This window comes from Mastigoproctus giganteus, chromosome 14 (assembly GCF_048544385.1).
Source record: "Mastigoproctus giganteus isolate SK-2022 chromosome 14, ASM4854438v1, whole genome shotgun sequence".
NCBI classification, from domain to species: Eukaryota; Metazoa; Arthropoda; class Arachnida; order Uropygi; family Thelyphonidae; genus Mastigoproctus; species Mastigoproctus giganteus.
The window spans coordinates 74,249,527-74,263,819 of record NC_143588.1 but is presented as its reverse complement, the minus strand read 5'-3'; the positions used below and the strand labels follow the sequence as shown (position 1 = coordinate 74,263,819).

The window sequence follows — 14,293 nt, the reverse complement described above, 5'->3', positions numbered from 1 at the left end:
GAGTTGTTACTTTCTTTTGTAAAGAAGGTATCTTCTCTTACCAAGGAATTCTCATTAACTGTGATTAAAAAGTTTCTGTGATAGAAAACGCCATTATTATTATGAATCGGTATATTTACCTTCAGGTTCATCCCTACATAGTCTCTTTGGCTAGGAAAAATATAATAATCCATAGAAACCATTAAGGTTATTATTATATTAAAACCACTCAATAGAACTATATTGAATCCGTAGAACCATTATCCAAGCTGGTTTTAGTCAGAGCAGCTAAGACTGTGAGGCATAAATATGTCGTAGTTGTAACTGCATGTATATTTTGAGTAGTTTGCTTCTTTTTACTGGAGGTAAAACCACACAACCCTTGCCCTTCTGCGTTATATTAGTTTGGATGCGGCTTGAGATAACTGTCACAGGAGCATTTAAATACTTTGTGGTAACTTTTACATGTCTGCGAGCTGCTGGAAAACAAAAGGTAAGCGGTGAGGCTTAAAGATCTGCTGTGAATCTTATTTATTTTTTTGGTTGATCATAAAGGCAGGCATTTCTTAAAATACAGGGTGAGTACTGTTTTGATCATCCACATTTAGATGGAATGAAGATATTTAATTCCAGTTGTTGTAGTAGGGTTTTGGGAGCATCAGTGACTAAGGCCATATTGCTCCGTGTATACTGTCCGTAAATTGCCTGTGTTCTGCGAACGATTTTCTGTTTTGTTGGACGAAGAAACCGAGTTTCCCTGAGGAATAAAACATGCAACCCTCGTCTGAGACCGACTAACTCAGCCACGTTGTGAAAAAGACCCATAAAAATTCTTCCCCTCATCATCAACACTCGAACTCAGGTCATTTCTACCAAGTCTAGGGAGGACGGCAGTCATACCAGTTCCACCCATGAGGGCCTTAATTACATATTTGATGGTATTCAGTAAAGCTGCAGTGAAGTCTTTTGGTAAATGCGAAAGAAATTGGTTCCAGCTGAGGCTGGAAAGAAAACGATTGAAGTCAAACCATCTTTGTGTGGAGAAATAGCTTGCTGTGTTTCTTTTCGAAGTATTAGTTTTTTCAGGTCATTTTTGAAAAGTTGCTTAACTTTTCAAAAATGACCAGTTCGGGCCACATGAAAGTACAAAAAGTGACATTATCACATAATAGTAGTTGCAACAAAAAATTAAAGAAAACTGAATTGAACTAGAGTACACTTTAGAATGATGAACTGGATATTGTAAACAGCTCATCCATATACCAATATATAATAGGATTAATTCAGGAAAAAAATCTATGTATGTAGAACAAAAGCAGCCTTTCATACTCAATATTATCTCAATTATTATCTTCCTATATCTGCCTCCTATATTGCTTATTTTCTAAATATTTCTTTCTGGGTCAGTGCCCATGGTATCGGAAGAGAACATGTTAGAGAAGTTCAAGTTCATCCTTAGTGGAAGGTGTTGGCTTAGTTGATATTTGTTATGAGTGTTTTGGGGGTTAGCAATTATGCTAGTAACCAAGGGAGGATCCATTACAAATGTAAGAATGATTAGACAAGGGGGTGGGGGCTGTTCCTTTATAAAACTATTTCCATCAAAGCATGCCAAAGATGGAGAGAAAAATTGCTCTCGATATATCAGAGGAATTGGGACTTGCTCACCACACGATTTAACCATCTTACTATCTTGGTGTTCTCAGCTTAGATATAGCTTGCTGGAACTGATGGCCAAATCTGAGCTCCGTGTAAAAAGAAGGCATAGTCCATAATTTTGGATAAGTGCTGAATAAGGGGGCGGGATTGACCATTAAGCACTTTCTGTTAAGAGGGTATTTTTTGGTTGCGAAATCATGGGTATTCACTGTATAGTCCATAATGTTGGATAAGTGTTGTATTCTTATTTTTCATCCTGAAATGTTCCTGAGACGTGCGGTGCATATTCTAAGGTCAGCTCAACCACCGCAATCTGGATGTCATTTATCGTTGCTCTTTTTTATTTTGTTCTAAAGAAACTAGTCATGAGTTCATTGTATTGTGTAAATTACTTGCATTACATTATATTGTCGATTTGCCCGTGTGATTAATGATAAACCTGAGTTTCAGTTTCTGGAGGGTTAAAAAAAGTGCGACACGCCCAAGTAACTCATCCACGGTATGAAAGAAAGCCCGTCACAGTTGCTTCGTCTAAACGGGACTCGAACACAGACCTTTTTCTTCGAAAACTGTATGAAACTACTTTCATACCGTTTTCAACGATTCCATCAGACATTCATTCTGGTGTGAGAATAAACGAAGAGAAGCAGTATGTTTAGTGATAAAATACTAGCTGCAGTTAATCAGTAGCGTAGGTTTTAGGTGTGTGCGTTTGTAATCATTTCACTTGCAAAAGTAAGATTGTAACATTCATTGCTGTAAAGTCACTGTCAAACGTACTTCTTGCAACGAGTTATTAGCCTTTTAATTTTTCAAAATGTGTATCTTCTTGTTAATTCAGTTGTAGCAATTTAAAAGTAAATTAGAATAGTTTGCATATAAATAAAAAAATGGCTTCGTAAATCTCGGTTCAAACGAGAGAAGGGTGCTTTACGAAAATACAATCTTTACTAAAAATCTAACCAAAATGTACCTTGAAATTCTTTATGGCTATTTATCAAAATACAGTTAATTTTTCTTAAAAAATATATCTTCATATTTCTGGGTATTTGATCTGTTTTCGGAATGTATGATACCAGCGAGTTGATACTGACCCATGCTAACAGATAAGTTATCGTCAATTACAATTTTATTTTTATTTAATGAGCCTTATTCTAACACTTGCTGCAAAAATCGAAAAAAAAAAAATCTTAAAATTGAAAATATTTCTAAAGGAGATTAGATTCACAAAATAAATTATTCGTAAATTTGGAAAGTGTTGTTGTAGAGTAATTAGAAATTTTTAAGATATCTGAGATTAATATGCAAATTATTGTTATATTTTAAGTTTTGATTAATAGTTTAAATCTATCGATCTGAATAGATGTTTAGCTAACCTCCGTTCTCCTTTCAACAGTTCATGCAGCAGCAAGCAGCTATAATGGCGGCAGCGGCCCAGGGAGGATATATTAATCCTATGGCAGCGTTAGCAATTGCACAACTACCCCAGATAAGCACAGTACCGAACGGCCTGGCCACCCCCACCATTACTCCCACATCAGGTATGTCAAATTTGATTAGTAATTGAATGCTGTACACTGGTGCTCATAAGGGTTGTCATCCTTCCTCGAAAAGAGATCTTTTCCTTATGCAACCATTCTCGTTAATTGTAATTCAAATAGTTCAATAGAAAAACGGATTTAGAGAAGACAACACAATGGCCGCCAGTGTATACTAATAATATACTTTATAAACGTTACGTTACTATTATTATACCTAAAATCATTGATGATGGGATGTTGATTTACGAAATGCAACTTTAGTAAATTTAAAAATCCTGTTTAATTTTTATAATGAGTTTTTTAGCTGTTTTATGGGTGATTGCTTAAATACTTAGTAATTATTGTAAGTTGAAGTTATAGAAAACTTTTAGTTATTGTGAATATAGTTCATAAATGATATTTTGGAGTGGGGAAGGGTGTAATGTAACACAACCAATGCAGTTTAGGGAAAAAGCTAAAACGTTATACTTTCAGAATATGCTGACCCCCACTAGAGAATATGGTCAGCATAATTAGATACCTCAATTGTAAACGAATAAACATGCATTCTTTGTGACATGGTTGCTGCAATATAGTGTATTACAGTTATATACGATAAATATGATAACTACGTATGTATTTCATTATTTGCAGTACCATAAATTTAATTTTTGATATATTTTTATTAATATGAAATATAAATCTGATGACAAATATGACATGATACGATCATAAATATGAATAATACGTTCGTATTATTGATATTTGTGATCAGGTTAAGTTATTTATATTTTATTATAATATGAATTTTTTCTGCATTTTTGCTATCTAAAGAAAAATATTGTATTTTATTTTATCAAGTTATTCTTTTAACTTTAATTATAATTTGTGTCAAAGCCCGCAACTGGCAAACGTGCGGTTGTTGTGAAGTCAAACGTCACGAATCTGGTTGATTGAAGTTCTGTCATCCTCAGTTACCAGTCACAAATTTCATTTCTACCTCTAGTTCCGAGCTGTCATATTTCATGTGATCGTTTATGTGCCATCTTTTCTGGATAAAGAAGCTTGACTGTACCTCATTATACCTAAATATATGATAGGTTAGGTTATTTTCCACGTTAACCACTGGCTAGTGCCTAGAAGGGACTTATGTTATGTTATCTGTATATATATATCCCTCTATTGTACAATTATGATAATTTATTTACAAATATTCTATAATTTTAAGGCAAGATAAAGTAATCAAGCAACGATTACTCTTACAACAGATGATAATTCGGTGAGAAGGGATGTGAAGCTAGAGGTTCAAAAATTTGGTGGCTAGTAGTGGCAGTAATAAATCAGTGCATTTCGAAGGCAAAAGAAAGAGCATATTTCTCCCACTTCCTGTCTCCCACTAATCCGCTATTTCTCAGGATCTTAAATATCTCGTACAACGTGTATGCATTTATGTAAATTAAAAAAAGTAAATCCTTTCACTCTCTAACAAGAGGATTTCTGTGATTTGAGGGAGAGATAATAATGCAATCAATTATTCTTATAAGGCAAATTGCCTTTTGCTTTACGCTGCACTTTTCAGGAATGCATCTGTCCTGCGTTAAGCAAAGAATGTCTTAACCACTTTTGCTGTTGGCAGCTATTGAAACTATTAACTTTATCACGTCATAATAAGAAAAGTGTTATGTGCAGATCATTCCTGGAAACAGTGATGAAATTCATGACAGGAGACAAAGGCACTGCAAGCGATAAGTTTCCTAATGTTGGGTGCCGAACACACTAATTCCGATACCATAAGAGTCTGACGGAAAATATAAATTAAATTTCGGCCAAATTAAACTTGTGAAAGCAACAACCCCTCTGAATTAAGCCATTCCTTAAAGAGAACAGTGGAATGAAAAAAAAAAAAAAAAAGGACTCATTCTATATTATTCACCATGACCTTTATAAAGATTGATAGTGCTCCGCAAGAAAGGCGAAATGAATTTTATGTAATGTCAAAATTGTTTCTTTTATCAAATAATGTGAATACTTATGCTATTCTCATTCGCACAAGGCAACCGTCCAATTCCACTTTGAACTCAGTCAGATTCACTGCCTCTTCCATGTTGGGAGGAAACTTATTCCAGTGTTCACCAGCTCCTCAAAAGTGAACTTCACCAGATCGAATCTTCTGTTATTGTCTAAAATGTTATAAAAAGTAAACGTGTGTTGTGCATATTCTCCTCCCCTTTATTTCTTATCTCATCATTGAGGGAGTAGAAACCTTCCTCGTTCATTTTGCTTTACACACCCCAACCTTAGATATCTAGTTGACAAACTTTGCAGTCTACTCCGATTTAAGTGCTGTCTCCAGACCTAAACGCGGTTGACCATCTTCCTGTACAGAGGGATAATGACTCCCTTCTTCTTGTTAACAATGGTCCTGTAAATTATGGTCTGGGCACCATTTGTCTTCCTATCCGCCTTGTACAATGCACCGAAAGGTTCATGTCTAACTGAATAGTAACTCATAAGTTTTATTCCTAGAGTGAAATCATTCACTCTAGGATTTCTGCTCCTGAAATGATTTTCAGCCTTCTGTTATATGCAACCGATCCAAGATTTTTTTTTTTTTTTTTGAAGCAACATGGTCTGGCTCGAACTAGTATTCAAGGAACAGGAACGTAATCACCCTACCCACCTTCAAATCATCCCTGAGTTTTGATAACTTCTCTTGGATATCCTCGTCAATATCAATTATGAAAAGTATAAGAAGAAGAGTCCTGATCTCTTAGGGGTCCATCCATCCTAAAAACTGACCCTCTGTCGCCTATCTTTTAGCCAGCCTGCGATCCAGAGTAGGACCTTACTAATAATCCCAATATGTTCCAGTTAATGTAGGAACCTCTTATGAGGGACAGTATCAAAAGCTTTACTAAAGTCAAGGTATGGAATGTCAAAACTGCTTCTTTTATCCAAGCGTTTAATGACTTCATCATAGTAATTTACCAGATTCGTCAGACATGACCTTCTCTTTAGCGCCTCTTTTGTAAATTGCAGAGACATTAACACTTTTTCAGTCCAAGGGGCCTCTTTCCGGAATCTAATGACGCTCTCTTAACATTCCCAAGTTTGATACACTCACATACAGCCTTTTAATTATAACTAAACATATGCCATCCTCTAACCTTCCTCCTAACCTCAGTGGCTTACTTAACAAATGTTCTCTGAGATCATTACATCACTTATTTTATAACAATCTAACACCTTAATGCAGTAGTGAGAAACGTTTTTGGAAGGCCAATGTAGAAGGAAAAAGATGTTTGCGAGCCTCTTACAAGAACACCTTTTTTTATGTGAAAACATCTACTGTGGCACCTAACAATTGAATGTAACGGAAGTTTAGCAATTACGTCACACTCCCCACGCGACTGTTGAGAAATGTGATGTGAAATACCGAAATTAAAGCGATAGCATACAGGGCCACGGTAGCCTTGTGGCAACGTTGCCGGCTTGCTGAATAGCTGTTCGAGGTTCGATTCCAGCACTACCCTTATGGGAATTGGCCCAGGGGCATTCAGCATTGAGTTTGGCGGTCTCAAACCGTGGTCGTGAGGTTTTCCACCTGGATTGACTCCGGTTTTCCCCTCACAACAGACAAACCGCCCTTCGCGTACGAGGGGTAACACGAAGATAGGACTAGAGACGCGCGTAGACTAAACTTAGCAGCGTTTTTGCTGAGCTTGAGGGAAGAGGGTTAGTGGGGCAGCCGGGCCACCATCATGAGGTGGACTGCGGGCTTCAGCTACAGTATATGGATAGCCCATGTCATATATATTCTAAAAAAAAAAAAAAAAAAAGAAAATAATAATAATTACTGCGATTCTATTGGTGTGATTTTAATGAAACATAGGAAGAGTTATTATCTGCAGACGTACGGACAAAGAAATAATAATTGTAGCATTTCTATTAGTCCAATTTTGATGTGAAAACATCTAATATTTGAATGGAACGGAAATGAAAATGCTGTGATCAAATATTTGTATTGTTACAGTCATACTTTCCTAGTATGATTGTGATGTCATACTATTCTACAAATGGATTTTGCTAACCTCTTCCAAGCCAAGGATGTTTTCACATAAAATATCTTTCGTGCGTACAGGGTACACACGCTTTAATTTTGTAATCATTAATGACATTACAACTTGACCAATCTTGTCAAACTAGGCAAGTGCTTGTATTTAGACTAATTATATATTTTAAAAATATTTCTTGACTAAATGTCTAAGAGTATGAAAAAGTTGCTTATGCATGGGTAATGAATGCACTTCCATCATTTCTACTACCCAATTAGTATGTGTGGGAACTGGGCCTTTCTTAAGTTTGTCTTATTTAATTTTATTGCTTTCTATTACTCCAGCTTACCTTGGAGCCACAGTTGGCTCCAAGGTAAGCTGGGGTAACAGAAAGTTGTTGGTAGTTGGGTAGTTGTTGATAAGTTTGGATTCAACACTGGGGTCCTCACTCCCTCCAAGGTCCACAAACTACCTGACTGAGCTACTAACCTTTTACAGAAAACTCCGGTTCACAGGGATTTTTTTATTCCTGTTGTTCACGATACTAACGTGGTTTACTGTAGAGCTGTACGTGTTTCTCTGTACTGATCAGACATTTTATTTTTTTATTAACATTTAAAAGTATATTATTCATATGGAATTTACAAACATATAATTATCATAATCATAAAATGACACACTTCTTCCTGCCAACTATAAGGGCAATACAAATACAAAGTTGGCTGGTATATACTCTCCTCGACAGTTATACATAATTCTACAGATAGTTCGCTACTCTTTTAGCCAATTCCATGAAAGTATTTCTTAGTCTAATCCTATAAATATACCTATATATATATATACTCTCACTTTCTCGGGATACACTAGAGCATCACAGTCGAGTACATTACCTTTGGTTCACAGGTCAATGAAGTTCACATATACAGAGTGAATTCTCGAATTTGAACTCTTGCTTCTCTTATACCTGACAATACCTTCAGGTTTATAGTTCTACGTATGCCTCTTTGTCACAGATATGTAACATTCTCACTCACCACTTAAGTACATCTATTCCCATCCTTTATTAAATCACTCAGGCCAATCTATATGCCTTGCATAATGTCTATGTGATTAACTATAAATTTTTCAGAGGACTTACTTGTACCTTTTCTTTATCTTTCTTACAAGATTCCTATGATTTGCCGTCTTCCTTGAATGGCTTCTGCATGGCCCTTGCTTGACATGCCTCTCTTTTATGCGGCTATCACAAAGGTTCTTATTATTGGACGCTTCTTCTTGCATAGGAAAGATTTCTGGTTCTCCTCTTCTCGGCACTCTATTTCTTTAAACACTCCTTTACCTGCGGACTCTTCCCACTATTACTTACTAGATACGCTTCACTATCCCACGCTCCCTTCCAAAAAACACAGCACTTTTTCATTACTACGTCTATCTTCTCCCGACTTTCATACTTTGACCTTTCACCAACCTTTCTCCACGACACCAAAAGAAGAAAAGCCCCCTTTCTTTCACCTAGACCAACTTTCTCTATCTTTTTAAATCAGAATTCTCATTCTAATTCGATTCTGGCCCTCTACTTTTGTCTATACCCCGTTCTGATTGGTCAGCACCTATATTCATAGTGGAGAACAGTTTTATGTTCAGATACTTCGAGAACATTCCTACTCGCAATCTATTTCCACTTACCCTCTTTAGTCATACTTTTAGAAGTGACCGCCCTTGATATTTATAAGAGCGCATTTAAACGTCTGCTTCTTTTTTCTTCACTTTTAAAACTGTTCATTTCCCTCAAGTGCAGCTCCCTCTCTACTTCGGTTAAGCTGTCCAGCCCACCTGCGATTAGTCTTCCATTGCTTACCTCTTTCCCTCTGTAGCCTCTTTTACAAAGATGAATGCGCTCCTACATCAAACAAGCCCCGCTAAGCGCCTTTCGACGTGATCACTCTCTTGGCCCAAAGTTAGTTTAAATTTCAGAATTTATTCACAACAAACAATAATGACTTAAATTTTCATCATAAAATTAATCATGTAAGATATGTATCTTACAAATGCATGCATCGTTTCATTATATCTCAAATTGTGAATACCTTCACAACGAGGTTACGAGGTATTGCACTGCTTTGAATAAGCAACGCTTCACCAGTGAAGATGATACCACGCAGACGGCACCGTTTCGAAGCTTGTTGGCTTACTCATCGGTGGGTGGGCAGCAGGTACCGTGGTGTTGCTATAGTGACAATCCAGTTATGAAGTATAATTCCACAATATGAGAGATGCTTGATGGCGTGCATGGTTTAATCTAAAAATATTTCTTGATTAAATGTCAAACAGTACGAAAAAGGTTGTTTATGCACGGGTAATGCACTTCCATCATTTCTACTATTCAGGTAGTATACATGCATCGTTTGATTATATCTCATATTGTGAATAATCTTAGAATCTAATCTAAAGAAATTGAATGATGCCAGAAGATAGAATATTAATGTATAACAAAAATTCAGTTGAAGAAAAATAATAAAAAAAAAAAAAAAAAAATTTAATTCAATTCTTTCTGAATGACTTCTTCAACCGAGGCCGTAGTTAAGCGATCAATATGCAAATCGGCCCACGAATACACACTGTTTATAGAAATAATACACAATGGTCTAAGTCGATGATGCGCCTAAAACCAACAACAACCAACGCAATAGTTCTACCCATTCCCAAGCCGGGGGAAGGACCGAACAAATCTGAGAAAATAAAGAATTATCTAACCTACGAATTGCTTAAATTGTTGTTGCTGTAGGGTTTTAGGCGCATTAGCGACTTACACCATATGTCTGTAAATTGCGTGAGTTCTATGGTCAATTTACCATGCTACCCTAGCCCAATACTGACTAACTCAGCCACGTTGTGAAAAAGGCCCATAAAAATTCCTCGCGTCACTGATGGGATTAGAACTCAGGTCTTTTCCAGCGAGGTGTAGAGAGGACAGTGATATAATCACCGCTACTCGCGAAGGCCTGCTTAAGTAAGACCTTCATAAAAATAATACGTGATATCTAGAATCTCAAACCATGGTGAACAGAGATCAGTTTGTTTTTTTAGAGAAATTGATCCATCCATCTTAAACCTCATGATGAAGGTTCAAGGAAGCATACGAAACGAATTCGTCAAAATCGAGCATCTATTTATCGTGTGTCTGGATATCGAGAAAGCTTTTGACAGTGCACGGTGTTTCTATATCCTTAGAGCCTTATGTGTGTGTTTTTTTTTTTTTTTTCCTGCCAGAATGCTAAGGTTATGAGGCCTCAGTGTATTGTTTGTACATTGTGCGTATTCTATGATAAGTTTACTTACTTGAAAGATGAAAAATCCAAGTTGCTAGGGGATAAAATCGCGGCCCCCACCAGAGACTGACTAAGTCGGCCCGAGTTAACAAAAAAAAAAAAAAAAAAAAAAAACCGGCCCGAATTCTGTCGCGACTTAGTCTGATGACCTCATCCTGTCTATCCAATCATTTACCGAATGTGTTGCACTGAAAGGCAACCTTCTAGTAAAATTAAACAGAATTAATGGTGTTAACGATTCTCTCTACAAAACATCACTGCTATACAGTTCTGCTAGAAGCATAAACTGCTGCCTGACCTAGAAAAAAGACAGAATCATGTTATAACTAACGACAAACAATATCTGATTTCTTGGCCTAATATTAGATAATAAATTAAACTTCCGAAAATATATCCAGTATTTGTGAACCATTTGTTTAAAGAAAATGAATCTCCACAAGATACTCTGTGCTATCACAAGGGACCTTTCTCACAGTATACTCTACTCTATTGAACCATAATCTTATCTCGAATAGACCACACGGTGTGCCACTATATGCATCGGAAAGAAAGTTAGCGTTGCGGAGACTCAATACAATATAATAATAATAATAAGATTCTTTATTAACATAAATTTTATACAATAGTGATTCCTTACACAGAAAGCCAGAGGAATCTTACAATTTGTTGTTTATACAAGTGATTTTGTTTTATAAAAAAAAAAAAATATATATATATATATATATATATAATAATAACTAAATAATAATTAATAGATCAAATCAAAGATGATAATCAAAATGTAAAAATGAAGTAGTAATTACAGCGAAAAAGGACTACAAGTTTGAGCAGAACATGAAATGACATCGGCTAACTAAGATCGGCACTTACATAAATGTCCTTTACAAACATCAAGATAGGACAAGATGCCATCGCGATATGATATACCTTGTCTATAGTCCAGATGTCGATGTTGAGCGAGTTGAGAGTGTCCAGAGTCACATTAGGGAAGTGTTTCTTGAAATTCTGTAACCGCTTGAGCATAAGGAGGGGGTACTACGGAGATGTCTGTCTGGCAAACGCCAACCAACCGTGTTCCAAATGTTGATATGATCCTGCTTAGCTGAGCACAGATGAAGGAATGACTTTATTTTTAGCACATGGGCTCTGTGGACTATGGGCGTATATTGCAGGTTGCAGCAGAGAGTAGATTTAGATGTAGTTATGTGAGTGATGAACCAGCTATCAGTTTTTAAGAATACATGGTGATCCATGTGGGTACTGATGACTTGGTCATGTAACATAAGGCCATGCTGTAAAAATATCGCGAGAATGGACAAACGTGCCTATGTCTGCATTTCTGTCCAGGAATGATAGGAGGAAATATACTGAATCGCTTGTAGATTAATTCTATAGACTTGAAAATTCTGTAAGGCTTATGGGGCGTGTGTCAGAGTGGCCTGCCCTAGTTAAAGGAAGAAGTCTACTCTGTAAAGACTGAATTCGTTTGAACAGAGGAGGTGCAAGTATTTTTGCTAATGTCACTGACCCCTCAACGTGGGCACCTGTAGGTGGTGAGGGGACCTCCCAGTGATGCTGCTGGCCTTCCAGATTAGCATTACTGGGATCTAACGCCCATACCTTGGTTCCAGGCGTGTGCAGCCGTGCGCCGCGACCGGTGGTTAATCGGAAAGGGGGGGGGGATCTTGGTGGTTGAAGAGCCTTAATACACCACTTCGGCCGCTGCTTCGACAAGACGAGAGGTTCCGGACCGGCCCGACTGGGATAAATTGGCGGGTGGTTCTTACTGCTAGGGTCAACTGCGTTCCAATAAGTCACCCTCCCTTTGGTCATGGGACGGGATCAAGGCTCATTGTAAACGTGGGTATGGTGCGCCTAAGCGAACTTGGCGTCCCATTCCTGTATGCAGAACCTGATATATCACGAGTGGGTGTCCCTCGTGGTGGGTGAGGTAATTAGGACATCGGAAATTATCTTACTGATATGAGTAATTTATAGTGGCGGACAAAAAAAAACTGCATCACTTGTGAATTTTGCAAATATTATGGGTTGCAGAAATGTTCGAAATGTTTTTGTTAGATGGGATATACACTGAGTTATGACAACCTACCTAATACTTCGTAGGTCCTCCTTTTTCCATCAGTACAGCAGCTATCCGACCTGGCATTGATTCAACAAGATGTCGGAAGCGTTCGGGAGGTAAGGCCAACCAAACTGTGTGTAATGCGCCCAGAAATGGAGGTGATTGGTGTATCCAGATGCCTGATATGCCTTTCCATAGTGTTGTTGTTTGTTATTTGGTTTTTAGAAGCATTAGCAACTAAGGCCATATTGCTCCGGGGATATGCGGTGGTCATTCTCTGACCTTTCCGCATCCTCCGTATTTGGTGGGCATGGGCTCGAACCCCGGTCTAATCAAGAAGCGTGTGCTATGCACTGCTGCTCCTGCCCACCTAGCTACGGAAGCGCCCCCTTTCCATAGTGTCCCACAAGTGCTCTATGGGATTGATATCAAGCGAGTTCGGAGGCCAGTGGATATGCTGGAAGTCAGAACTGTGTTCCTCAAACCATTCCTGCACAACGTGTCCGATGGCTCGGCGCACTGTCCTCTTGGAAGACACCATCGCCATTCGGGAAAACGTGTAACATAGCAGGGCGTACACAGTCAGCAAGCAGTTGACAGTAGTGAAGACCACTAATACGTTGTTCCACATGCACCAGGGGTCCAAGTTCCTGTCAGTGAAACATACAACCACCTCCACCAACCTGCAATTTTGATACCATGATGGATCAAGAGCCTCATATTGTTAACGCCAAATCCGTACAGGACTATGCACGGTGTGGAGTAAATAACGTGACTCATCCGAACAGCACACCTTCTTCCAGTCTTCTAACGTCCAACTTGAATGCTCTTTGCACCAGGCGAGTCCTTTACGCCGATGAACCTTGGTTAGGAGAGGATGACGTAGAGGTCGTCTACTGGTATAGCCCATGCCTGCGATGCATGGTCATGCCAGATATTGTTCCGGGTTGGCCTATTTTGTATTGGGTAGTCAACTCTTCAACAGTGCTGCACCTGTACGAGTAGTTGGACCCGGCGCTTACCTCTAACATCAACCTTTCGCTGACCTTTGCAGTTTTGCCGTCGGGTCGTTGTTTAGCCATTTTGACGCCAGTCCTGGTACACTTTAACTATGGCGGCTCTCGAACACCCACCAGTTCAGCCGTTTGGGAAATCCAGGCACCAGCTCGTCGAGCACCCACAATCTGACCTTTATCAAAGTCCGATAAATCCTTCCTTTTACCCAACACGCTCGGAATTTTATTACCTACTGAACCACTGACACCTCATCTATGCTGTGTAAGTTGACTAACTCCGCACTCTAGTAACTCACGTGGTAAACGGGTCGCATTTAGTTTTCATAGGGGTGGTCATAATTCAGTGATCACTCGGTGTATATCTCCGTGAATGAAATCCAATAAAAAGACTCCACGTGATTATGCCTAATTGCCATAAATATCTTCCGAAAGGGAAAAATGCGTAATTAATGGAAATATGAGAAATCATGCCAATCAAACATACATTTTATTGCATTTAAGTGTACACACTGAAATGACAAGTTAAGGTAATAGTATTATTACCTTAACTTGTCCTCAATATTTTGTTGTTGTTCCTCGAGCTGCAATTACAACCTTGCAACGTCTGGCATAGAGTTAATCAACTTCTAGATATACGGTTGCCCAATTTCGT

General features: G+C 38.1%; 1 protein-coding gene across 11 annotated transcripts in view; it reads left to right on the top strand.

Moving 5' to 3' along the window:
* Positions 1-14,293, top strand: part of LOC150075249 (CUGBP Elav-like family member 4) — a 701,656-nt gene that overhangs the window by 589,034 nt on the left and 98,329 nt on the right. For all 11 annotated transcript variants that reach the window (XM_090389140.1, XM_090389136.1, XM_090389138.1 and 8 more), the window contains one exon: positions 3,035-3,179. In XM_090389140.1, coding sequence (XP_090245266.1) covers positions 3,035-3,179 — 145 coding nt within the window. The remainder of the gene's footprint in view (positions 1-3,034; positions 3,180-14,293) is intronic.